Genomic DNA, 27,609 nt, shown 5'->3' on the forward strand with positions numbered 1-27,609 from the left:
CTCTAGGATGAGAGCCAGAGCTGTCTTGCTGGTCTTGAACAGGGACTGGCTCTTCTCCCACTTGATGCACTAGAGGAGTTCAAATCTCTGAAAAAAAATAAATACCGATTGATGAAGTTCTAAAAATTCATGAACAGTTTACTAACAGTCATTATGAGTCACACAAATGAAGTCTGTCTATAAACAGCTGTGTGGATCAAATTTTTTGCTTTAATATACCACAACACAGACAAGTGCATTTAACATCTCCTTTTCTTGATTGTGTAGTGTTATGAAGTCCCTCTACGCATAACTTTCAGCGAGGAAAAAGTGCCAACCATGTAGAACCACTAACCTAACATTTTTTTATTTTTTTTATTTTGGTAAATTTTAAGTTGCACCAATCAATGCGCCGAACATCTGTGATCACAGCACATGTCTACTTTCCAACTTTAATGGTGGAATAAAACGTAAGGTGACCTTCTGTAAATCTTTCAGGCACAAACCGGCACGTGAGAAGAAAATCATCTACGTTCCATATGCTAGAAGAATAGCTATCTCACATGTAGAATTAGACAACATTTGCACCGCTTGAACCTTCAGTGGTGAGAGGCAAGTGGTTTGAAGTCAACAACCTTAACCACTCAGCCACTGACGCCCCTACTACCAAACATAAGCTAGTTTAAATCTAAGTTGCCTCACATGAAAAAGTTCTACATCCATTGCAGAATTCAAACCCATACAGATGACTGGTAACTCACTAATTTAACCAGCAACATGAACCACTTGGCCACAGAAGCTGATCACATTTGGTAGTTTATTTAATATTTTTTAAGAACATGACACATTTTGTTTTCTTTCTGGCTGTTATCATGATTACATAATTCACCACATACTGTTTACTACTGCGGAGTTTGTTTTTTCTGTGAACAGGTTTTTTCATATTTATACAAAATTTTAGTAAAAATCTTTTTTCAAGAAGAATAACTGACAATCTTCCAATTAAATCAAATGAACATTTTGAACCAATTATAACTCAGAGCAGATATTTTTGCAAACAGCTTTTCAAATATTGAAAACAAAAAAAACTCTGATCATTCAAGGCAAAGGGTTTTCTACATGTGGCTTAAACTTATATTAAGTAATTTATACAGTGGAGCCTTGCTAATCCGAACCCTTCTAATCCGGAATCCTTTCTTATCCGAACAAAGTGTCTAGTCCCGATTTTATTCGTTGTATTTTCAATAGTAAAAAACCTTTCGGATCTGGAACCTGTCTAACTCTGAATTTCGGACTATTTTGTCAATTTTTGTTCTTATTTAATTCTAAAATGAACCTCTCGGATCCAAACAGATTTTGCAAAATGTCACAACTACATTCAAAATAACAAATTGTTGCACATCTTGCAAGTGTAAACATACACCAAATTAACAAGAGTAATAATATTTCTCTTGATAAAAGGGTGAAACGTATGATCTGCGAAGGTGTGGAAGTTACGGGTAGCTTGCCTTCATATCTTCTATAATTGCTTAATTGATTGTTTTTCGTCACGTTCTATAAACATTTTGATATAATGCAATAGAAATATCTTTTAATCTTTTGTAATAAATTTAATGACATGTGATTAAATAACGGAAATTAATGGAAAATGTCAGTGAATTTGGATAATCGCTGAATCGGATAAGAGTAAACAACAATTGACAAATGCTGGTAGGAATATTTTAAATCATGTCTCAAACTCCAGTTTAACATGGTAGGTTAACTTACCCTTGAGGACATAACATTTTGCTTATTTATTTATTTTTTTGTAATTTTTGTATTCACATGTATTAAAATGAACGATAAGAGATGGCAAAAATACAATATTTATATTGCAATTTCAAAATGCATTCTTGTTTTCTTTCATTAAACTTTTCTGCCAATAACATGAACAAACATGTAAAAAACCTTCTAATCCTGAAACCTTTCAAATCCGAACTTTTCTTCTGGTCTGGACGAGTTCGGATAAGACAGGTTCCACTGTAGTTTAAGAGAAATCATACTAATTCATTGAAAAATCAGTGATCAGGCATGCTCAAACATATAGAACTCAGAATTCTAAGCGCCTTGAATCAACTTATATATATTGATCTAGTATTATATATATCTACTAAATTAATCATATATCGAATACTTCACATAAGCTGACTTGAAACAAGAAAGTTTAGTTAGATTCGAAGTATTAAAATAACGCGTGTTATGATCACAATAATTGAATATCTGCTTTTGAGTTATGATAGTTTAGCGTATCAAATCTCTCTTCATTTAGGTTAATGAAATGATGGATGCAGTTACTCTCTATATAATAAGGACTTAATACCTAACCCTTGTACAATATGATAATGCATAACAACATGCTTATATCACACTCCAAAACAAAATCATACCCCATTAATAATATCTAAGTGATATGAGAGTGAAAGACCACTTGTATAATATATATATCTAATAAGCTATTATAACCCACAAAGAGAGAATAGAACATAATATTCGAGGCTATTATGAAGATAAGATAATAAATTAAAAGCTGTACTAACTTAAGGATAGACTCCTAGCTGGCTTTGTGAGACAATGCATGTGTTTACTTTTATGTTGCCACGTTAACTTAAAAGACAACACAATTATAATGGACTTGTACCCAAGTTACATATACTACAGAATAATGGTATAGTTACATAAGAACCAGCCTTAATTAGTTATAGCATTTTCAGATTCATGAGAGTTACACGTATTTTTCTTACTTAACAGCCGTTAAGATGTCAGAATTACAGTTGCTTAAGATAGTATATATGACGCCATTTTCAAGTGGGCAAGTTCCGAGTGTTGCATTATACAAAGAGTGACTTGAAGTAATTAATGATTGAAAACATAATCATAAATCATACTCTTCTCTCAAATCCTACTTAGTTTTATGTACCCGAGTCCCAATGTTAATATAATACAAAGAACCAACTTGTTTGGATATATCTCATCTGATCTTAATAATTTTTAATATTTTTTCACTATTCAGGTACAATTAGAATGGGTGATATAGGAACGTAATATCAAGTGGATCCAGACTACACTTTCAGATAGAGATAATGTATTTTGTGAATGATATTGAAATGAATTGTTTCTTACTGAACCACCACAAATGAACAAGAAGATAGGTCAGCAGCTATTAGCTTGCGGTCTTGGATATAGTTGATAACAGATAGGACCTTAGGTCATTCCTCACCACCAATCTTAATGTTTGTGCTTAAGTATTACAATATGCCTAAAAGCAAAACGATTGCCTTGAGGATCTAACTGAAAGCATGTTTTACTTCAATCACCCCACACTCTCCTCTTCCCTACGCTTGCATCAAATCACCGCATCCCACCCACCTCTCTATATCACCAAAAAAACTAGTATATACCAGTGACTTCCCCTAGAGCTATGGATATTTATCTGCAAAATATGGCAATAATGAGTTAACACAACATCTTCTGCAAAATATAATATATATGCTTTTAAATTCCTCCCAATTTTATCAATCTCCTTAACACCTTCAAGCATTTCCAAACTTTGTTGTTTGAAAGTAGAAGCCAGGTTTGACCCTCATAGATCCATTAACATTGCATGAAACCACACCCTTAACACATGCAGCATGATCACAATCATTGCCAAGAGTACTATTACAATGTCATACCTATTCTAAAGCCTAATGCAAAGTAACAGCTTATTGACCATGATTTTGGAAACTGGCTAAGTTAATGGATGCACCCTTAGGACAGTATTGACAAGTGGAGTTATTTCCAGAAACCTACCATATGTCATTGATGGAGAATTATTTGATCTTATCACACCAATATTTTAGACCATTGACGAACTGAAGCATGGACTGTAAAATCAAAGATAAAATATACTGCGAATCTTAAATCACAAAGCAATGCGAAATAATAATGATGTGTCTTTTGATGAAAAAGTCTGACGAAAGAGTGACAAAGTATGTTTGATTACCACCCCTGGAGTTCCTGTCTGATACTGTTCAAGCATACACAAGTCCCGTGCCCAGGAAGTTTAGTTGAAAAATCTTTTGTTTATCCGGACAGACTATTGCAAGAAGAGATAAATATAACTACCTTCACGCAAGTCAAAAATAAGAAATCACCCATTGCGCACAAACTCGATAATTGGTCCAAACAACCATATCATTAGGAAAAATAGTAATGTCCCAATTAAACTTCTCTGAAAGGCGTAGAAGGCAAAGTATGCACACCGCCTTTTTTAAATTATGAGGTCAAAAGACAAGAGTCACAATAAAGGACAAAGAGGGTGCTTATTCCACTTAAAACTTGAAAAGCCAAGTTTATGTAACTCAAACTTTAACATTACCATACCCACAGGTTTGACTAGGGGATGTGTTAGACAATGAGTTTGGTATTTTAAACTAGAAATGCCCCTATAATATGACCTAAATAGGGCTAACCGTAGTCAAGCAGAAGGTTACCAAGATAAAATATACGCTATTGGATAACATTTATGCGACAAGTTTTCCGAGTGCGAGCAAGATCTAATAAGTTATAACCACAAACGTTAGACCTATGAGCGATCATTTAAATCTCATAGTTAGTTCATTGATCTATAAATTATTGATTAGCGTAAAAGCAAACTAATTGAATATTCAAGCGCTGAACAGTTTTCCTAAAATGAACTAAAGTCATGTCCGAAACCTCCACTGCTGATAATTATGTAACAATAGAGGAGAAAGCAAAGTTAGCTTCTGCATGCGCTAATCAAAATATTCATAGTTACCCAATTCTGCTACTCGCAATCAGATGTTCATGCTATACCTAAGGTGATTATACTTGCTTCTTCCAGATTATCCAACAATGTATAAAACAAGTTTCCAATAAATTAATGTGGCTAACATATACAAAACCACACCTGCCTAAGGAAGAATATTCTGTTATGAGAAGTAACAAATATCTCGGTCTATCTCTATTCCATCACCTTAAAAACTGAGAGCAAACTCAGTGGATGAGCGTGAGAAAGACTCTATACTTTAAGTCCATTTCAACCCACAAAATGTTACTTCATAAGAATGGAATTGTCATATATTCCGGGTTAGAAATTTCCTCTGTAGCATTGTATTTGTGCATGTCTCTCTACAATAATACACAGTAGTCACAACGTCCACACACACTCGATTAATCCGTAGGTATGACTCAAAACAACCTCCATATCCTAACTGGAGACTATATATTTAAGTTCCAATAAATTCTTGACCGAAATACATCTACAAGTGCACAATTTCAAGAAACTCGTACAATAGAAACTAAGTACCACCATATTGGGTAGTATAACATAACATCTCCCTATATGAAATAATTTGTCGACACAACAGTGCTGAGTCAATAAAATTCCTTTTAAATACAAAACTGAAAAAAACTTGTAGTTCCGAGTAGCACAATTAAACAGTTTAAGTTCCCTTGACTAGTGCCAACCATATCATAATCCAAAACTTTCATAGTCATGAGTATGGTCCATTTGGGCAAAGAAAAAACCTCCTCTGGATGTGCGATTTATTGGTTCCCAACCCATGGCTATTCCAAAAGTCGAGAGTTTTTCTTCCCCAATAAATTGAATGGGAAAGGGCGTCGACAAAATATTACCTTATCCTCAAATACCCAAACAAGTTTCCCGGTGGACGCTAGAAAGTCTGATAGATTCTAAAACATTTGTCCCCCACTATATTCAAAACTTTTCATGAGATGATACGTCCAATCGGGATAAGTAGTATGAGGCCCTAATAATTCGTGTTGTTTGTTCCAAAAAACAAAGTGGTTCAAAGTGTTTAATGCCAAAGTACAAACTTTTCCCCTCTTTAATAATGAAACAAAACTAGTTCCTAGAAGCTACACAATTTTAAAAAGAAGTTACAATCTAGTGTCCCACTTCGAAGCCGAAATTATATTTATCAAAACCTACGTGTCTATTGCAGATAATGATTTCATAACTTATTAGGTAAAGCAAAGCACCCCTTATGCTTTTGGTCATCTCCCTAAGAAGCTCTAAATTAACAGGTAGTATATTAACAACCTTCTGGATAGGTAAATATATCGACATATCTATGTCAACTGCTCTATATATACTTTGATAGAAGAACACTCGCTAGTTACCCAACAGTTATTACACCCGAAGGACCACCATGCTTCATCCTTAACTATATAGACAAAATAAAGAAATGCAAAGCTTTCTCCGAAGTTATACTCCTGAAAAAATGAGCTGGGCGAGTAGGTTATGAGGAAAATCCTCCTTCATTTAATAGACGCTGGCATTAATTAGCACTGAAGTAATATCCATTTCTCGTATATATCATTCGTATTCTAATTCTGCCGTACTCACCTTCTTATGTTTGACCCTATTATCACAGGATATTGAACCTAAAATAATAGAGACAGATGTAGTATGTCCAGACAGGCGTCACATAAACATACCTGAGTACATACAATCTCACATTTTATATCAGGTGCAATTCACGAGGTAGATCTCTCATATAGTTTTCCAAAATCAAAAATCTGATAACTATTTGTATATTTTCGAGTCTATATTTTAATCTAGAGTAAAAAAATCAATCTAAAGGTTTAAGTGTATCTAAATCTTCCTTGTATATTCCATGGTTTTTTTTCTTCTACTAGATAACCTCTATATTTATCCAAGACATGAACCTTGATATTCAGTACTTGTTTGCGCCAGTCAGTGACTTAAGAATTTGGACGAGGGTATTATTTTATTAACTATAACTAGCTTGACTACATGGATTACCAAGTCATGCTGCAGACGCATTACTGTTCCCCTTTCCACTCTTGTGAAAGAATGAACATATCCTATAGAAATGATAATCTCCCCTACCACCCCCCTCCTCCCTACATTTGACAGTATACCAGCATAGTAACGAACATTAGTATTGACACATTCTATTTAGTCCTAACATTAAGTAGAGATATTTCGCATTAAAAGGTCACCACAATATCGATGCACTTACATTGTTAGTTCAATAGTTCAGAATTAGTATTAATTTACTATGGAAGAGTTATTATGCCTCTTATCCCCACATGAAATACTGTCTTGTGAGAAAGTATATTCTAAATTACTGTTCAATTGCAGGTTAACAGCTTTCATCTAGTTAATACAACTATAATATCACTACAGCCTCTAAACACCAATTACGTGGAGTATACATCAGAATTACAGTAATCTACCCATGCCAATGGATGCTCTCCCACATAGGTCTGAGATCCCAAGAGTGTTCATGCTAAAATTATAATCAGAGTGAGTCTTGATGTTGCACAAATAAATCTCATATATTGTGAATTGTCGAGCAATATTTTGTGTTTCCGTATTTAGATTCTAAATCGCCTTACCAAAAGCTATTCAATTGTTAACACATACCAAATTTCATATCATAGTTAGAGGCACTGAAATTATTCTATAAATCATTATATGCCATAATTATAATTCGCAGTATTTGCCTATTAGGCCGAAATAATGGCTACTATCATTTCAACTCAAAAGTAGAGTCTGAAACTGAAAATTCAAAAGTTTACCAACAGTAAAGGGAAAGGAAATGTGTTTGTGTCGCTCAATAACTCATATACTCTCACGACACCTAAATTGCAAACGTATTAATACAAATCACTACCTGACAAAAAATTCTAAATGATTGAGATCACCATATGGGAATAACGTGAGTTATCAAAAAATAAAATTAGTTGAAGCTAGGTACAAAGCTCATTTGAGGAGATGATATTGTACATGTAGATCTTGATGGAAAAATTTTTAGGCAGAAAATAATGCTTCACTTTTTCCCATGTTCACCGTATGTGAGAGAAAAAAACTCTTGGTCAGCTATGGCATCATTATCTCCAATGAACCCCACAATTTCCGTGCTAATCTCCCAGTGCCACAATACACAGTTTCTTATGAGCAGTATATCCATATATTCTATGAGGTTACGCCAATATGCGGTACCAACATATTGGGATGGAGATACAATGAATGTTTAGAGCTGAAAATTTTCTCTTCCTTACATAAGTTAATAAGTAGTCATTAATCGTTCTGCCTAAATAGAACAGTCAACGCCAGGACAAAAAGTCAAATCTTGACCTGCACATTCTATTTGACGTATCGCAATGTACAAATTTGAGCTTGAATGCTGTTAATACCCTAGAGGAGATTAAATGAACGAAACTGAAAAAATGTTCATATTATTTTCAAATGAAAGGAACATAACTCTTGCCAAAAATCATCGAACCATGACAGAATTCCAACTTGACCTGCACATTCTTTTGACATATCCATATGTCAAATTTGAGTGTGAATATGTAACACGGTGTTGGGGAGATAATGAACAGAAACTGTACATTTCATATTATTTTCAAAGAGAAAAGGGCATCTACTCTGCCAAAAATCATTGAACCATGACCAAGGTCGAACTTGGCCTGCACATTCCATTGACATATCCATATGTCAAATTTGAGTTGAATGTGTAATACTGTTGATAATAAACAAAAACTGAAATTTTTATATTATTTTCAAAGTGAAAGGGGCATAACTCTGCCAAAAATCATTGAACCATGACCAAATTCGAACTTGACCTGCGCATTCCTTTGATGAATCCATATGTCAAGTTTGAGTTGAAGTGTTGTACCGTTGGGGAGATAATGAACAGAAACTGAAAATTTCATATTATTTTCAAAGTAAAAGGGGCATATCTCTGCCAAAAATCATCGAACCATGACCAAATTCAAACATGACCTGTATTTTCTCATGACATATCTATATGTCAAATTTGAGTTGAATGTGTGCAACCGTTACTAAGATAATGAACGGAAACTGATGACGGAATGACAGAACAGGGTAACACTATATGCCCCGGCCATTATATGGCGAGGGCATTGCAACAAGAGCACTGCTAGGCGGAGCATTATATGCCCGAAAGTGTTTTTTTTTTTAGTAAGGATGAAGCATTTGTAAGACATGGGAATTAGCTGTTCATCCTATAAAATTTTACAGTTGTAGGTTGATTAATACTTAAGTTATTAATAATGACCTTAACCTTTGACCTTGAGACCCCAAAATCAATAGGGGTCTTCTAACTAATATGGAAAATCATCCTAAGAAGTTTGAATATTGTGGGCCAATTGGAACTTTAATTATGCTCTAGAAACAGTTTTCAGTATTAAGGTAAAAGTGACTTTGACCTTAACCTTTGACATTGTGACCCCAAAATCAATAGGGGTCTTCTACCCAATATGGACAATCATCCTATGAAGTTTGAATATAGTGGGCCAAATGGAACTTACTTTATGCTCCGGAAACTGTTTTTGGTTGTAAGGTAATTGTGACCTTGACCTTTGACCTAGTGACCCCAAAATCAATAGGGGTCTTTTGCCCAATATGGACAATCATCCTATGAAGTTTGAATATTGTGGGCACATAGAACTTAAGTTATGCTCCGGAAACTGTTTTCAGTTTTAAGGATTTAGTGACCTTGACCTTTTGACCCACAAATCAATAGGGGTCTTCTACCCAATATGGACAATCATCCTATGAAGTTTGAACATTGTGGGCAAAATGGAACTTAAGTTATGCTCAGGAAACTGTTTTCAGTATCAAGGTAATAGTGACCTTGACCTTTGATCTTGTGACTCCAAAATCAATAGGGGTCTTCTACCCAATATGGACAATCATCCTATGAAGTTTCAACATTGTGGGTTGAATGGAACTTAAGTTATGCTCCGGAAACTGTTCTCAGTTTTAAGGTAATAGTGACCTTGACCTTTTGACCCAAAAATCAATAGGGGTCTTCTACCCAATATGGACAATCATCCTATGAAGTTTGAACATTGTGGGTCGAATGGAACTTAAGTTATGCTCCGGAAACTGTTTTCAGTTTTAAGATAATAGTGACTTTGACCTTTTGACCCCAAAATCAATAGGGGTCTTCTACCCAATATGGACAATCATCCTATGAAGTTTGAACATGGTGGGCCAATTTGAACTTAAGTTATGCTCAGGAAACTGTTTTCAGTATCAAGGTAATAGTGACCTTGACCTTTGACCTTGTGACCCCAAAATCAAAAGGGGTCTTCTACCCAATATGGCCAATCATCCTATGAAGTTTCAACATTGTGGGTGGAATGGAATTTAAGTTATGCTCCCGAAACTGTTTTCAGTTTTAAGGTAATAATGACCTTGACCTTTGACCTTTTGACCCCAAAATCAATAGGGGTCTTCTACCCAATATGGACAATCATCCTATGAAGTTTGAACATTGTGGGCCAAATGGAACTTAAGTTATGCTCCGGAAACCAAGTTGCTAACGGACGGACGGACGGACAGACAGACAGATGCCAGGGGGTATAACATAATATGCCCTTTCGGGCATATAATAAAAGAGACATTATCATCTGATGTACTAGATGCAGTTTATTACAGACTAGACGCAAGCTTGTGATGTCATTCAAATCTAAAGCATGAATTTCTGAAAACTCACTGCAAGCTGTCTGCAAGGTTCCAATAACTAGCCAGTTGCAATCATGCAATATATATGCTTGTAGCATTACTTGTAACAAGCTTGCAATGTTAGGTTGCAATTTTGGTTTAGGTTCAACCCTCCTACCTTTCAAAAACAATAGAAACTGCAGTATGGATGAAATTGAATTAAAAGCATAATATTATATCAAACATTTAAACATATTCCAAATGAAAAATACTGATGTTTACATTGTTTTGGAAAGGTTGGAGGGTTGAAGAGAGGGCAAAGGGGGGGGGGGGATGAAGAACACCTGTGATCACAGCACATCTCTACTTTCCAACTTAAATGGTGGAGGAAGACATAAGGTGCCCTACTGTAAATATTTCAAGCAGAAACCAGCACCATTGTAGAAAATCATCAACATTCAATATACTAGATGAATAGCTTTCTCACATGTAGAATTAGACAATGCTTGCACGGCTTGAACTTACAGTGGTGAGAGGCAAGTGGTTTGAAGTCAACAACCTTATCCACTCAGCCACTAATGCCCCTACTACCTAACATAAGCTAGCTTAAAATCTAAGTTTCCTCACATGAAAAAGTTCTACATCCATTGCTGGATTCAAACCCATACAGATGACTGGTAACTCACTTATTTAACCGGCAACATAAACCACTTGGCCACAGAAGCTGATCACATAAGGTAGTTAATTTAATATTTTTTTTTATCAACATTAGACATTTTGTTTCCTTTCTTGGTGGTTAATGTTATCATATTATAATTCACCACATATCACTAATTAATGTGGAGTCTGTTATTTCTGTGAATAGCTTTTTGCATTATCATACAAAGTTTAGTTAATCTTTTTATAAGAAGAGTAACTGACCATCTTTCAATTAAACCAAATGAACAATTTGAACCAATTATAACTCAAAGCAGATATTTTTGCAAACAGCTTTTCAAATATTGAAAACACAAAAACTAATCTTTCAAGTACATGTAAACTTTATATGATATTCAGTAATTTATAGTTTAAGGGAAATCTGATTCAGTGAAAATCAGTTATAAATCATGCTTCAAAGATTGAGAAATACAGTGTGTATATTTAATATCAATAATCTCAAAACTTCAAAAGCTGTCAGACAAGTAAGGTAATCTTTTATATCATGTATTGATTAAGTTGTTACACTATCCTTAAATTGTGTATGTCTATTGACTAAAATTCAACCTTTTCAATGACACTAAATCAATATCCTGGTAACAGGGAACGGTGAATAAATAAAGCATTTTTTTGTATAGAAAAGTTTATAATTGGATTTGAGCTATTGAAAAAAAATACTTCTGAAAAATTCAGAAAGCTACTACAGTCCGACCCCGGTTATTCGACAACCCTTTATTCGAATACCCGGCATTATCCGAAGTAGATCGGCGGTCCCATTTTTATCTCTATATAAAACAACATAAATACGAGTGTATTATTCGAAATGCATTATCCGAATACCTCCTATTTTTCGAAGTAAAATTTCGGTCCCGATTATACAATTACGAAAGAATTTCACACCTATTATTCGAAGCCAGCCTAATTATTATTCGAAGCCGGACTAATTGACGCAGATCCACTCGCTGACCAGTCGACTTGTGAAAAATATCCACAGTCATGCGTGTAATTAGACAATCATGATAATAACTCTTTGTGTGTTCTTTAATCAACTTTAATTAACGAAAATGAAAAGCAATGCACCGTGTCCGATTTTGCTTAATTAAGATGACAGCAATAATTTTTATACATTTCGTAAATGTGAATTCGTCTAAACATCCAAAACATTTTTTTCATTGATTGTAACGCTACATAAGAGAGCCTTAATTTATCCTAATCGAAAATACAAGAGTTTAGCTGTAAATACCGTAGTGACGACACGGCCATTATCAAGGCTTTGCGCGAAACGAAACGATACATAATGTAGAATGAAATGCAAGTATTTATGTCTTCAATGTCAATACAATATTTTTTACGCATCTTTTCTTTAATATCTATTTTTCTAAATTGATTTCAGGAAGCAAGTGTGTTGTAAACGGTAGTTTTGCGGTGATTGGTCAAAGTGGAGTAGTTTTCGTCTATCACAATATTCCGACTTCGATTATTCGAACCCATCGATTATTCGAAGTAAATATTCAGTCCCAGGCACTTCGAATAAACGGGGTTAGACTGGTATTTCTTTATGGACTTCTTATATAACACAATTATAATGGACTTAATAATAACAAAATATAACTATAAACTCATCAATTGTGACATTATTTACATGTTATTTCTACACAGGTATAAATAAGTAAATACAAAATAAATCTCTCCGTAGTTAATTGCATTTCAAGTGGACTTAATAACTAACTAATCAAACATAAATTACTTTAAATCTTATTTTACGATCAATTAAATAAAACTTGTTGGAAACTCATGTGACTTAATTTTTTTAAATTTTTCATTTCAGGACAAAATGGCTGATATAGGCGTATCTAGTGGATCAGACTACACTGAAGAAATGTTTTGTGAATATTGTCACGAAAAAGAACAAAAATATGTCACAGCAGAGGGGTTTTGTGTAAACTGTGTTAAGTATTTCTGCACAACATGCTTAGGATATCATAATAAATTTCTACATGATCACATACATCAAGACAAAAACAGTATGCCAGTGGACTTCTACATGGAGAACTGCAACAAACACCCTCAAGATTTGCTCAAATTCTACTGCATCACTTGTAAAACCATTGCCTGTTTAACATGCAAAACCACATTCCATGCAGCATGTAAAAAAGTACATCATCTACCAAGATTAGCAGCTGAATTTGATGCAGTAAAAGAATGCAGCAAATTAGAGGATAATCTTGATATTTTAGAAAAAGAAGCTGATGATATCAAAGAAAGTATTGATAATCACAGGGAAAGTGTTGAAAAGCAGAATACAAGTGTGATTAAAGTGGTAAAAGAACAAAGGCAGGAGGTTGAAAAGATTTTTAACAACTTTGAAGAAGAGATTGATAACCTTCACAAGGCAAATAAAAACACACTTGATTTGGAAAACACCAAAAATGACCTTCTCAAAGCAGAGATTCAAGGTTTAAAAACAGAAGTAAGGGCCTTAAAGAATTCTCATCAAAAGTGTAAGGTATATCTGAAAACCAAAAAAGTGGCAGATAAACAAGAGAATATAGCAGAAAATTTGAAAGATTTGAAAAACCAACTTGATACAGATTTAAACAGGTATTCATACATGAAAGCTGTAGAAGAAATCAAGCCTGGAAATTTTGGGAAAGTGACTTTGAAACCCCTGGAATTTGTAAAAGGGAACAAAATTTTATGTTTCATGGTTCTACTTATTCTTGCATGTGCAATTATACTTGCTTCTCCAATTATGACAACAATGTTTAAAACAATTGAAAAATTGTCCTTACAACCAATTGCATTGGAAAAAATTTCAGTAAAACATTTGGAATCGTTTCCTAAAGACATTCCAGTAAAAGGTCTATCCTACTTCTCTGAGCATATTGTCTTCTCTATTACATACAGCTTAAAAGATTATGAGAATGATGTCCAAGACAGTTCAATTAAGGAACATTATATAAGTTCAATTAAGGAACATTTTATATACAGTAATGTACAAGTGCACAATCTAACTGAAAATAAAATTATAAACAGTTTCCCTCAAAAAGGTATCAATTTAATTACGAAATTAGATGACAAAACAGTTGCTGCAACATTTGAAAACAAGCATTTGATAGTATTGCGGGCAATACAGTAGTCCCCTACCGGTCCCTCAAAAAGTTCTTTAATTGTCATACACTCCTGTGTATTGCCATTTATAATGAATTTGAGGATGAAGTCTGTATTTGAAAATATCGATCACAAAACATAATAAAATAAGTTTGTCTATATCACAGTAATGTGTTAAGTTTCCATGCTTAGTAAGGAAATTATGTTTATACAACCTTGTCATATTATTACGATGTGGGATTTTAAAGTAAATCCTATAAGGAATGAAGAAGTTGGAGTGAAAATACCAGTTTCTCGAAAAAAATCTAAGTTCAAGGGGGACATAATTCTGGAAATAGTCTTGCTAGAGTATTTAACCTTCTCAAAAATGTCGAGTGATAATAAGAAACATATATAATTATGAAGTTTGAAGTAGATACATTAGGAAATAAAGAAGTTATTTAAAAAAGACAACATTTTTTCCCCTAAAAAATCTAAGTTCAAGGGAGGTAATATTGATATTTTTTGTGCTAGAGTTATAAACCTTGTCACATATGATGTGGTTGATGACCAGGAACTTATATTTAAAGTTTGAAGTAAACACCTTAAGAAATAAAGAACATATAGTGAAAAAGCTGAAAAATTTAAATCAGAAATCTTGAAATTCAGGCTATTTGTTGCCATAGCAACCAGAATTTTCAACATAGGAAGAAAAGAAAAAGATGTGCATAATCTCCAGACTGCCATCTACCCATATTTCAAGTTTCATAAAAATATTTTCAGTACTTTTTGAGTTATCACTGGATCCAGTTTATGTGTTAAATTTGCCATATTTTCAGACTATTTGTTGCCATAGCAACCAGAATTTTCAACATAGGAAGAAAAAAAAAAGACGTGCATAATCTCCATACTGCCATCTATCCATATATCAAGTTTCATAAAAATATTTTCAGTACTTTTTGCGTTATCGCGGGATCCAGTTTTGTGGACGGACGGACTGACGGACTGACAGACAGACAGACGGACAGACAGACAGACGGACAGACGGACGGAGGGTAAACCTAAAGTCCCCTCCGGTTAAACCGGTAGGGGACTAATAAAGTAGAACTTTGGCGTATAACAGAACATCAATCTTACATTGAAAGGACAGTAATATATACCTTACACATTGGCCAGTACTGTGTTAACATTCACTTTCATGTTGGAAATCTGTTTGTTAAGTGTTTTTGTTTTGAATCAAAACAATTAACAATAAAACAGTTGAACATTATTAGGCATGAAGTTACAAGCTTCAATATTACTTCAAACTCATATATAAATATGACAGTAAGCCCTGATGGTAAGACTATTTACATATCAGATTCTAGGGAAAACCTAGTCAGAAGTTATACACCTGAAGGACACCTTATGGCAGAATATAGAAATGACAGTCTAAGGCACCCTGAAACTAGAAATGTGTCCATAGGACACTGATGCCCCCACACGCCACTGTTCTGTCAATCTTATGACTCTAGGTCAAATATTTTTTGGACAACATGTGCCACAAGTTGAAAACTAAAAATCAACAAAGGGCCATTATTCTTCCTTTACTACCATCTACACATTAAGGTTGTTAATCCCTGGAAGTTTAAGCAAAATCTGCCATCCGGTTTAAGAGGAGTTGCGTTCACAAAATTTCTACATAGTATAAAGTGAAAAATCAACAAAGGGCCATAATTCTGTAAAATTTGGTCGCAGCGAAAATTCCTTCCTTTACTACAATCTACACCTTAAGGTTGTTCATCCCTGTAAGTTTAAGCAAAATCTGCCATCCGGTTTAAGAGGAGTTGCGTTCACAAAATTCCTACATAGTATAGAGTGAAAAAATCAACAAAGGGCCATAATTCTGTTAAATTTGGTCGCAGCAAAAATTCCTTCCTTTACTGCCATCTACACATTAAGGTTGTTAATCCCTGGAAGTTTAAGCAAAATCTGCCATCCGGTTTAAGAGGAGTTGCATTCACAAAATTTCTACATAGTATATAGTGAAAAAATCAACAAAGGGCCATAATTCTGTTAAATTTGGTCGCAGCAAAAATTCATTCCTTTACTACCATCTACACATTAAGGTTGTTCATCCCTGTAAGTTTAAGCAAAATCTGCCATTCGGTTTAAGAGGAGTTGCGTTCACAAAATTTCTACATAGTATCTAGTGAAAAAATCAACAAAGGGCCATAATTCTGTTAAATTTGGTCGCAGCGAAAATTCCTTCCTTTACTACCATCTACACATTAAGGTTGTTCATCCCTGTAAGTTTAAGCAAAATCTGCCATCCGGTTTAAGAGGAGTTGCATTCACAAGATTTCGGGACGTACGGACGGACTGACGGACGGACGGACGGAATGACGGACGGACGGACGGACAAGTGCAACGCTATATGCTCCCACATTGTGGGGGCATAAAAATGACGGTGGATAGTAAAGGAAATCTATTTGTAATTGGAAGTCCACCTGGTAGGTTATCCTACAACATTTTCTATGTATCACCTGACCTCACACATGGACATGAACTAATACAGACATTTAAGGTGTATACAGATAGCATGACATACAATGAAAATGACAACTCACTATGTATCAGTTCAATTCATTATAGATCGATAAAAGTTTTCAAAATTAAAACTTAATATTTCTATTTCATTTATGTACAGTAAAAATAAATTAAAATATATATCATTTTGTTATTGATGTTTTGTTTTTTCTAATATAACTTTAATTAATTTCCAGACACTGAACCTTCAATACTGTTTGTCCAATCAGTCTTAAGATTTATACATTTATTTAACAACAGTGATCAAAAGTCCAGCTCCCAACTTTTATCATGTTAAGAAAATCCTTAGTTGCCCCCACCCCGCAATTTTATAATGAAACCTGTGTCACAGAACAACCAAACTGTCATAAACTAACCAGGTTATTCCAAGCTTTCTTACATGATAAAACATTCAAATTTACCTGTAAGATTCCTACCTATATGGCTGAAGAACAAGGTATTTGAAACAAGTTTTATTTAAGGTCATCAGCCAGCAAAGTTGATTTGAGGTCATCATAACACTGACTAAAGTACACTCCACTTTTCTTAGGTCAATGAGATATATTAGCTTATGAAGACACATTTTTAGGTTAATTCATTGTGTACAAAGCTTTAAACTTAAAGGCATCCTTTCAATTTTATTCCTGGAAACAACCAATATACTGTCCAGCAAATCCTTAAGTAACTACACCTGAAGAGATATTGAAAAAATGAGATTTAGGACATATATTAAGGCCTCAACAGACGGTAGGATTTAGTTGTACAGCATTAACAAGTAGAGATTTTGATGCTAAAGCATCAAGTCGCCGGATAGAAAAATGATTGTATTATCATAAATATAAGAAAATATAAGTTTAATAGTTCAAGTATAAAAATAAGAGGAACAATGAGTTGAGTAATGTTTGCCACTGAGGCTTGTAAGGCAAGTGCTATGCTGGTAATTCTTCTTGTAACTAGAATACCCCCGCATACCACTTTGTCAGAATCAACAGTGGCCATTTAGAGCTCAAGGACAACCTCCCTACCAAATCTGAGGTTACTAAACCAGTGCATTGCTAAGTTATGTATTCTACATGCTTCAAATGTGAAAACGTCAAAATCAATACATTGCTGACAGGACATTCTTTAGCAATTGAGAAGAACAGCTTTTTTTTTGTCAAGGTCCCTGTGACCTTGACCTTTGACCCAGTGACCTCAAAATCAATAGGGGTCTTCTTATAGTCATGATCAACATCCATGCCAAATATGAAGACTGTGGGTCAAAGGAATCTTAAGTTAATGGGTGGACAAACTTTTTGAAGTCAAAGTCCCTATGACCTTGACCTTTGATCCAGTGACCTCAAAATCAATAGGGGTCTTCTTATAGTCATGATCAACATCCATGCCAAATATGACGACTGTAGGTCAAAGGAATCTTAAGTTATTTGGCGGACAAGCTTTTTGAAGTCAAGGCCCCTGCGACCTTGACCTTTGACCTAGTGACCTCAAAATCAATAGGGGTCATCTACTAATCATGACTAACCTTCATGCCAAATATGACGACTGTAGGTCAAAGGAATCTTAAGTTATTGGGCGGACAAGCTTTTTGAAGTCAAGGCCCCTGTGACCTTGACCTTTGACCTAGTGACCTCAAAATCAATAGGGGTCATCTACTAATCATGACTAACCTCCATGCCAAATATGACGACTGTAGGTCAAAGGAATCTTAAGTTATTGGGCAGACAAGCTTTTCGAAGTCAAGGCCCCTGTGACCTTGACCTTTGACCTAGTGACCTCAAAATCAATAGGGGTCATCTACTAATCATGACTAACCTCCATGCCAAATATGACGACTGTAGGTCAAAGGAATCTTAAGTTATTGGGCGGACAAGCTTTTTGAAGTCAAGGCCCCTGTGACCTTGACCTTTGACCTAGTGACCTCAAAATCAATAGGGGTCATCTACTAATCATGACTAACCTCCATGCCAAATTTGAAGACTAAGGGTCAAAGGAATCTTAAGTTATTGGGCGGACAAGCTTTTTGAAGTCAAGGCCCCTGTGACCTTGACCTTTGACCTAGTGACCTCAAAATCAATAGGGGTCATCTACTAATCATGACTAACCTCCATGCCAAAAATGAAGACTAAGGGTCAAAGGAATCTTAAGTTATTGGGGGACAAGAAAAAACCGACGGACGGACAGCCAGACAGACGGCCGGACAGCCGGACGGACGGACAAGCTGATTCCAGTATACCCCCCTTACAACTTTGTTGTGCGGGGGTATAATTATACTTTATACATATACTGTTGTACCATACATTGAAATCCGTATAGGTTACTAGTTCAGATTCAGATAATTACCGACAAAAATTACCGATCATCGAATATTTGCAAAGTGACTATGAAAATATATATGTTTAATTATTACATGAAACAATACAATCTTACTATCAAAGTGTTGTACATCATTATTATGTGCTATAGAAAAAATATATAATTTAGCTGAAATCAATACACGTATTCCAATCGTTACATACGAATTATAAAATTAACGTTTAATTGCCTTTCAGTGCGATAAACTATCAACACAAAGATAGTTTATTATTTTTTTCTATGTATCTAATACGATTCCGGACCCCTGACGTCGTACCGTTTTGGAAACCTGCGTGACGGAAACCGACGGAATATACAGAAATCAACGATTACCATGATATATTTCAATAATGTGCCTCTTAAGCATAACATTATTTTGGGATGTTCAACCTAAACTAAACAATTGAACGTTCTTGTCAAATGTTTGACAGAAAGGGCCAAGTTAACCCCTTTACCAAGAAGAAAGGAAATGGTTTTGAAAATGTATTTTTTAATGTAAACAGGTTTCTCTAATGATATAAAGTATGAACGGCGCAGCGCATCAAAAATATTTTGACGCAAATTTGTACTTTCAGTTTACTCATAATATGTTGTCTCTTCCCCCTAATATTTCACCAACACATTTTATCATATTAAAGTGTCATGTTGTCCAAATTTGACGTCATTCAGACAAGAAATCGCTAAACTATAACGTTTTGAACAGCAGTGATAATCGTATTAAATGTAGAAAAATGACGTTAAAAAACTTAAAATGTGTACGATCATTAAATTTTGCCAACAGATAGCCCCTCCCTTACCAAAATGACTTTAAGTGACTTATATGTTTCTTATATGCAACTTATACTTGACCTATAAGAGAACTATAAGTTACATATAAGTCACTTATAAATCACCTAAAAACCTGTCTAAGTCAGTTATAGGTATATGCTACATATAAGTCACTTTTGGCCATTTTTTCCCCAACATATAAGTCACATACAAGTCACCTATAAGTGCCTTATACTGGTGAAGTTTGAAGTAACCAGTTTCTATGTTAGATATAAGTGAAAACTTAGAACTTTTGCGAGACTTTTTATTACTGAGCAAAGCTGAAAAAATTACTAAGTACAAAAACATGAGAAAAATTGATAAAATTTATTGAAGTTGATTTGTAATTCTTTGCTTTAACACAATGGGTATCAAAATACTCAGAATTTAAAATACTATAATCTTAGACCTTAATCACAAACAATTAAGATTTTTTTTTAAATGTTGCTTATTAATTTTTAAACACAGCTGGGGGTTTTTAAATAAGATAATAGGAAAAATGATTATCAATTAAGTATATTACCTGTAAAAAATTTTGGTACATATTCTGTGCGGAATTGGGACAGAAATGGCATTCAATCAGTGATTTCTAGGCTACCATGGAAAGAAATGAAATTCCATGTCATTTCTTCTCACAAGGAAAATATTTCACATAAAAGTCACCCAAGGCATAATTCTACTCTTGTTTTTTTTCTAACTTGAAACAGACATTGAAATCTATATGTTTTTACCAACTGTACTTCTTACAGACCTAATTTCGGGGAAGTAAGATATTCTAACAAGAAAAAGAGGTGTATTTTTTTTTAATATACAAGTGTTATTTTTAAGACATTTAGGCCTAGTGTATTTTAGATATTTAAACAATAAAAAAAACAGTGCTTGAAATAAACAGTTTATATTGCCCTTTTAATCTATATAAAATCAAGGAACCAATATGCCTGAAGATTGCTTATATTTTCTACATCCACTGATACACCACATAGATCAGAGGTCTGATAAAACTGGCCACCTGCCTTTGCCACCATATGTGCATGACTAATTTTTTGACTGGTCATTCCTACAAATCAGACTGTTCCATGTGATTATTTTGGGGAAAGATAACATTTCCAATCCTGAATTTGTAAAAATTGACATTGCATTTTCTTTTTCAAAAATGTATAATGATTTTTAAACTTTACATATCTATTACTTATTTGATTTTTTTTCACATTCAATGATTGTAAGATAGAACTGATGAGTGCTTTGATTTTTGGATTTACCCTGTTTTACATAACATTGGACCTGCCCAGGTACACAGTTGTAAGTCTGAAACATTTAGGTTAGCAAGCTGGTGGAAATCACAGAGAATCTACTTGATGTTTTAGGAATTTTAGAGATATTGTTTTGTTTAAGATGTTTAAGTATAGTTATGGTAAATAAGAATGACAAGAAGAATCACCTTGGACAAGAAGATATACAACAAAATCAGGTAAATACCTTTGAGTTACATTTATGCAGAATTGATACAGGTTATATACATTTGTATTAAACAATCAAAGTAAGATGGCAGCAAACTAAAATTTGTAACTTGAGAGATCAAGGCTGTTTTTATTTCTAAGCTTCATACATTAGATTTACTAATACTTGTAATTGATTTAAATCTAGATTTAATAGTTAAATTAATTGAATTTTTAGAACTAAATAGTACAATCAGTAGTTTTATGCAGCTGAATAAGACAGGGTTATCATAATCATTTATCATTTTATTGTTGTTTTCAATGGAGAAATCTGATATTACATTTTACATACATTGCAGGCTAGTGGGACCAGTTCTTACTTTGAGATGCCAGGTGAATAATGATATGCAGTATTGAGCCTGAAAAGGTATATTTTTTTAATCTCTATACTTACTGCTCTAAATCTTTCACAGAAAAGAGCATAATAAATGTTGTTGCAAATAGTGCAGTTAATCAATTCTTATAGAGACTTTTAGCAATTCTTAAACAACACTGGTGACTTGTGCACTAAAATGAGATACTGTGTAACTTAGTATATTTGTATATGCATAAGCATAAATAGCTAATATAGTTTGATGATATAAAAAATATGAAATATAACTGCATATACAATGGTTGGAATTTATTCCACATCTTTTTTAATTAATTATGAATTTTATCTTTAAAGGTGAACACAGCCACATGAAGTTCTCCGAGGAAATAGAAGCAGAGCACTGAAACAGACATCAATAAAAGAAAAAGTAGTTTGAATAATCAGAAACATTTGATCAAATTTATGATTTGAACAGTTCCTCACCGACAGACTTCCAGCAAAATAATTGTATAAATAAAGTGTTTGATTCCAAGAAAACCAGTAAAAAAACAAAAACTTGCTGCTAGAAATGAATATTGTTTTTGTTATAGTGAATGTAAGATGATTGAACTGAAGGATATGTATGTTGAATTTTGTAGTTTGCTCATTTATATGACTATGAATATAAATTAATAAACATTTTTGAAATTAAATCACTAAACTTTTATTTTATTTCAAGCTTTTTTGACATCAAGAAACATATATGCGACTTACATGTGACTTACTTATAAGTTGAGCATATCTTTGACTTACATGTCACATATTTGTGACTTATATATAACTTATACTTCACTTATATGTCAAAATGCCAGACATATACTGCACTTACATCTAATTTGCATTTAAAATACATATACTTGACTTATAGGTGAATTGACTAAGTGAAGTATAATCTACATATAAAATAGCCTATAAGTGACTTATAAGTGAATTCCGTAAGGGCTACTCCTTCAGCTACGTATGAAAAGATTAAATTTTCACAGAACAATAATTAGGCAATTAGGACACTCGTTTTCAGCTGGGGAAAGCAGTTCAAAGACGGTGAATATGAGATCACAGAAACGAAAGAGCTAGGGAGAAAGCGGAAAATTGACAGACGTTAGAGACGTTAATTGCAATAGCGCTACAAAAGTATCGGCGATATACAGTCCGCAAACTGTCCGGCATGTTTGATGTTTGCATCGGGTATCCTGTTTCAGTTCTAAGAAAATTATTGAATAGGGGGAATTTGTTTTAAAAACTATTTTATTTTATAAGATATAATTATATATGTGTGTGTGTGTGTTATCATTGAATAAATCTGATAATGATACGCGGTAATTATTGGTATCAATTTTTCTCGATTTCGTTTAATAAATGATAGCCTGTGCTCAGAAGAAGAGAATATTTTTCAATTACTAAGCATTTTTAATTTCCTGTACATAATCATATTGTTTTAAGAATGTAAGATGGCATGTGTAAATAAATAATATAAATCACTTTGTCATTTACATTATATGTCCATGCTCATTTAGCTTCCAGGATACTCAAAATCACAAGATCAAACCGAAAGTTGCCGGCCACCGGGCATGTTTCGAATAAAGAAATGAAAATGTGATTGCTTTTTTTCGCTACATCTCAACAGATGAGTTCTGGTTATAGTTACATGATTCAAGCACCTAGAACATTGTAGAGAATAATTTCAGAAAAAATGACGCTGTTTACATTTTGAATTTATTTTGCGACGTCATGAACGTCATTTATTTAACAATTAGCGTGCACCGGGTCGCGTACCCCTTGTAATTTGTAAGTTGTACAGAATTGTTGTTTTTAAACATATTGTATTGATTTTTTCACTGTATATAGAGGACAAATTCCGATATTCGATTTTTGTAAACTCGTGTACGTAGATGAAAAAATGTGAACAGTAGAGCTGCAGTCCTATTACTTTTTGAACAACCCTCGTACAACAAATATAAACATGTAGTCACGTGATTCTTACGAAAGAGCATTTGTTTATAATTAGATAAAATAATGTAATATTAAAGGTCTCATAAAAAATAAACAACCAAATAATTCTAAAGTGTCATTTCAAATATCATTCATGATTTATATATTATAAAATAGCAATGCTTGACACACAGAAAAAAGTAAAAGTATCTCTAATATTCAATGACTGATCCTTGGGGATACGTTATTGATTCATTTTATGAAAATTGTAATGTTGCTTTTTTAGACGTCAATATGTGCATATTTCATTCCAATGAGCAAAGTTATCATATGTTTGATTTTTTGTGATTACTGAAAAATAATTGTTGTCTTTAATTGTTCAATGCTTGATATGCTTTTATTTTCAGATTTTAAGGGCTTCTCCTACCATAGGTATAATATTAAACTATTACAAATATAGTCGCCGGTTTCTACCGGCGACTAATTAGAGATAAGATGTACAATTTTCAAAGCTATACAACACTTGCATTCAGACGGTAATTCTACACTGTAAGAATCATCTGAGGTTTCCCCTTAAAAGGATCCCTTAACACTGATCGTTTGCATTCTTTACTCACTAAACACTTTTTTAGCCATGAGTAATGATTGAATAACCTCCATTTAAAAATATATATATATATTTTTTTAATGTGAAGCCTGAACGAGACTCAAACCTAGGACCCTCCGAATACCGCACTGCGGCTCTGCTGACTAAGCTATCTGGTCGCCTACAAACTACCTCCCCTCCCCTAATTAGAGAACAATTCAATACCGTGACATAATCATTTTCGGAATAATTTGGGATTTAAACATAACACAACTTTGGGTCTCCTGAAGAGTTTTTCAACATCATTTTTACCCCATTTTACTACTATGTTTACCTTTTAGCCCTAATTGTTCTGGAATTTCATTCAGTACACCCATTATCAGGAGATAATTTGGTTATCTGTTACTTGTCATTGTGGGAGGTCTGTAAAAATCCATAGGACAACATTTTCAAAATAGAACATGTCCTATCCCTTACATCTTGACATAAGGTTTCCGAAATCAAGAAATAGTAGCCTTCACACATTAAGATTTGTCTGTACATCTTAGTTTTAATTGGTGTTGTACTTCAAAATCGTACCGTCTGTTGAGGCCTTAATTCTACACTGTAAGCCTCATCTGAGATTTCCCCTAAAAAGGATCCCTTTACATTGAACCTTTACATACTTAACTCACTAAATACTTTTTTTGCCATGGGTAATGATTGAAACACCTCCATTTAAATATATATATATATATATTTACATGTATATATATATATTATATTTTAAAAGTGAAGCCTGGCCGAGACTCAAACCTGGGACCCTCGGAATACCATACTGTGGCTCTGCTGACTAAGCTGTCTGGCCGCCTACAAACTACCTCCTAACACAACTTTGGGTCTCCTGAAGAGTTTTTCAACATCATTTTTACCCCATCTTACTACTATATTTACCTTTCAGCCCTAATTGTTCTGGAATTTCATTCATTACACCCATTATCAGGAGATAATTTGGTTATCTGTGACTTGTCATTGTGGGAGGTATGTAAAAATCCATAGGACAACATTTTCAAAATAGAACATGTCCTATCCCTTACATCTAGACATAAGGTTTCCGAAATCAAGAAATAGTAGCCTTCACACATTAAGATTTGTCTGAACATCTTAGTTTTAATTGGTGTTGTACTTCAAAATCCTACCGTCTGTTGAGGCCTTAATAAACAAGCAATTATCATAGTATTGCAAGCAATCCATAAGTCCCCTACCAGTTAGAACCCCAGCAACATTCTGATGGGCCAATCCTATAAGAAATGAAGAAGTTGGAGTGAAAATACCAATTTCTCGAAAAAAATCTAAGTTCAAGGGGGACATAATTCTGGAAATAGTCTTGCTAGAGTATTTAACCTTCTCAAAAATGTTGAGTGATAATAAGAAACATATATATGAAGTTTGAAGTAGATACATTAGGAAATAAAGAAGTTATTTAAAAAAGACAACATTTTTTTCCCCTAAAAAATCTAAGTTCAAGGGAGGTAATACTGATAATTTTTGTGCTGGAGTTATAAACATTGTCACATAATTATGATGTGGTTGATGACCAGAAACTTATATTTAAAGTTTGAAGTTAACACCTTAAGAAATAAAGAACATATAGTGAAAAAGCTGAAAAATTTAAATCAGAAATCTTGAAATTCAGGCTATTTGTTACCATAGCAACCAGAATTTTCAACATAGGAAGAAAATAAAAAGATGTGCATAATCTCCAGACTGCCATCTACCCATTTTTAAGTTTCATAAAAATATTTTCAGTACTTATTGAGTTATCACTGGATCCAGTTTATGTGTTAAATTTGCCATATTTTCAGACTATTTGTTGCCATAGCAACCAGAATTTTCAACATAGGAAGAACAAAAAAAGACGTGCATAATCTCCATACTGCCATCTAACCATATATCAAGATTCATAAAAAAAATTTCAGTACTTTTTACGTTATCGCGGGATCCAGTTTTGTGGACGGACGGACATACTTAGCAGACGTGTTTGTGGGGTTATTACTTTGATCTCTTAACCCCACAAGAGCAAATTTTTTTAACCCCATAAGAGCATTTTTAACCACATAATACATGTCTCTACGGAATGAACCCCATACAGAGTGCCTGTACATAAACCTAAACCTCATAATGTAGCTCTCGTCTGCTCGGACTGACAGACAGACAGACGGACGGACAGACAGAGGGACGGACAGACAGACGGTAAACCTAAAGTCCTCTCCGGTTAAACCGGTAGGGGACTAACAAACAATTATCTTAGTATTGCAAGCAATCCATAAGTCCCCTACCGGTTAGAACCCCAGCAACATTCTAATGGGCCACTGGCCATTCAATTTTACCAGTGGATGAATGACATGAATGAACTTAAATCTTTTGAGTTCTAAGTTTGTCTATATCACAGTAATTTGTTAAGTTTCCCTGCCTAGTTTGAGGAAATTCTGTTAATACAACCTTGTCATATTATTATGATGTGGGATTTTAAAGTAAATCCTATAAGGAATGAAGAAGTTGGAGTGAAAAATACCAATTTCTCGAAAAAAAATCTAAGTTCAAGGAGGAGGTTATTCTGGAAATAGTCTTGCTAGAGTATTTAACCTTCTCAAAAATGTTGAGTGATAATAAGAAACATATATATGAAGTTTGAAGTAGATACATTAGGAAATAAAGAAGTTATTTAAAAAAGACAACATTTTTTTTCATAAAAATTCTAAGTTCAAGGGAGGTAATACTGATAATTTTTGTGCTAGAGTTGTAAACCTTGTCACATATGATTTGGTTGATGGCCAGAAACTATTAAAGTTTGAAGTAAACACCTTAAGAAACAAGAGCCGGTTGAACCGGGTGATGCTCCCCGAATAGGTTTTGGACACAGGTAGGTATACCTCTTGTAGTGTCAGAGTTATGTCACAAGCAAAGTTCAAAGTGTAAAAACAACCCAAATGTTGTGCACGACACATTGTCTCAATATGGTGATCATTTTTATGAAATAGTTGTAAAATCAGACTTCAAATAAGGAAGTTATGGGCTAGACATGATTTTGCTGCAAGGTCATGCTGCGACCTTGACCTTCAAGGTAGCGACCCAAATGTTGCATGTGACACGTCGATTCAATATGGTGATCATCCCTGTGAAATAGTTGTTGAATCCGACTTCAAGGAACGAAGTTACTGGCTGAACACGATTTTGCTGCAAGGTCATGTGACCTTGACCTTCA

The 27,609-nt window shown here is 34.0% G+C and overlaps 1 protein-coding gene and 1 long non-coding RNA gene across 2 annotated transcripts in view; one reads left to right on the plus strand and one right to left on the minus strand.

Moving 5' to 3' along the window:
* Positions 1 to 2: 2 nt before the first annotated feature.
* LOC132759393 (E3 ubiquitin-protein ligase HERC2-like) overlaps positions 3 to 27,609 on the minus strand; it is a 59,046-nt gene continuing 31,439 nt past the window's right edge. The window contains exon 5 of the mRNA XM_060751160.1: positions 3 to 87. Within this exon, the coding sequence (XP_060607143.1) occupies positions 3 to 87 (85 nt within the window). The remainder of the gene's footprint in view (positions 88 to 27,609) is intronic.
* On the plus strand, positions 20,813 to 22,797 carry LOC132759403 (uncharacterized). The gene is made up of 3 exons (XR_009629703.1): positions 20,813 to 21,470; positions 21,798 to 21,865; positions 22,166 to 22,797. It is a non-coding gene; the product is annotated as an uncharacterized LOC132759403 (long non-coding RNA).

The sequence above is a fragment of the Ruditapes philippinarum genome, unplaced genomic scaffold (assembly GCF_026571515.1).
Source record: "Ruditapes philippinarum isolate M1 unplaced genomic scaffold, ASM2657151v2 ctg3430_1_1_1_1, whole genome shotgun sequence".
NCBI classification, from domain to species: Eukaryota; Metazoa; Mollusca; class Bivalvia; order Venerida; family Veneridae; genus Ruditapes; species Ruditapes philippinarum.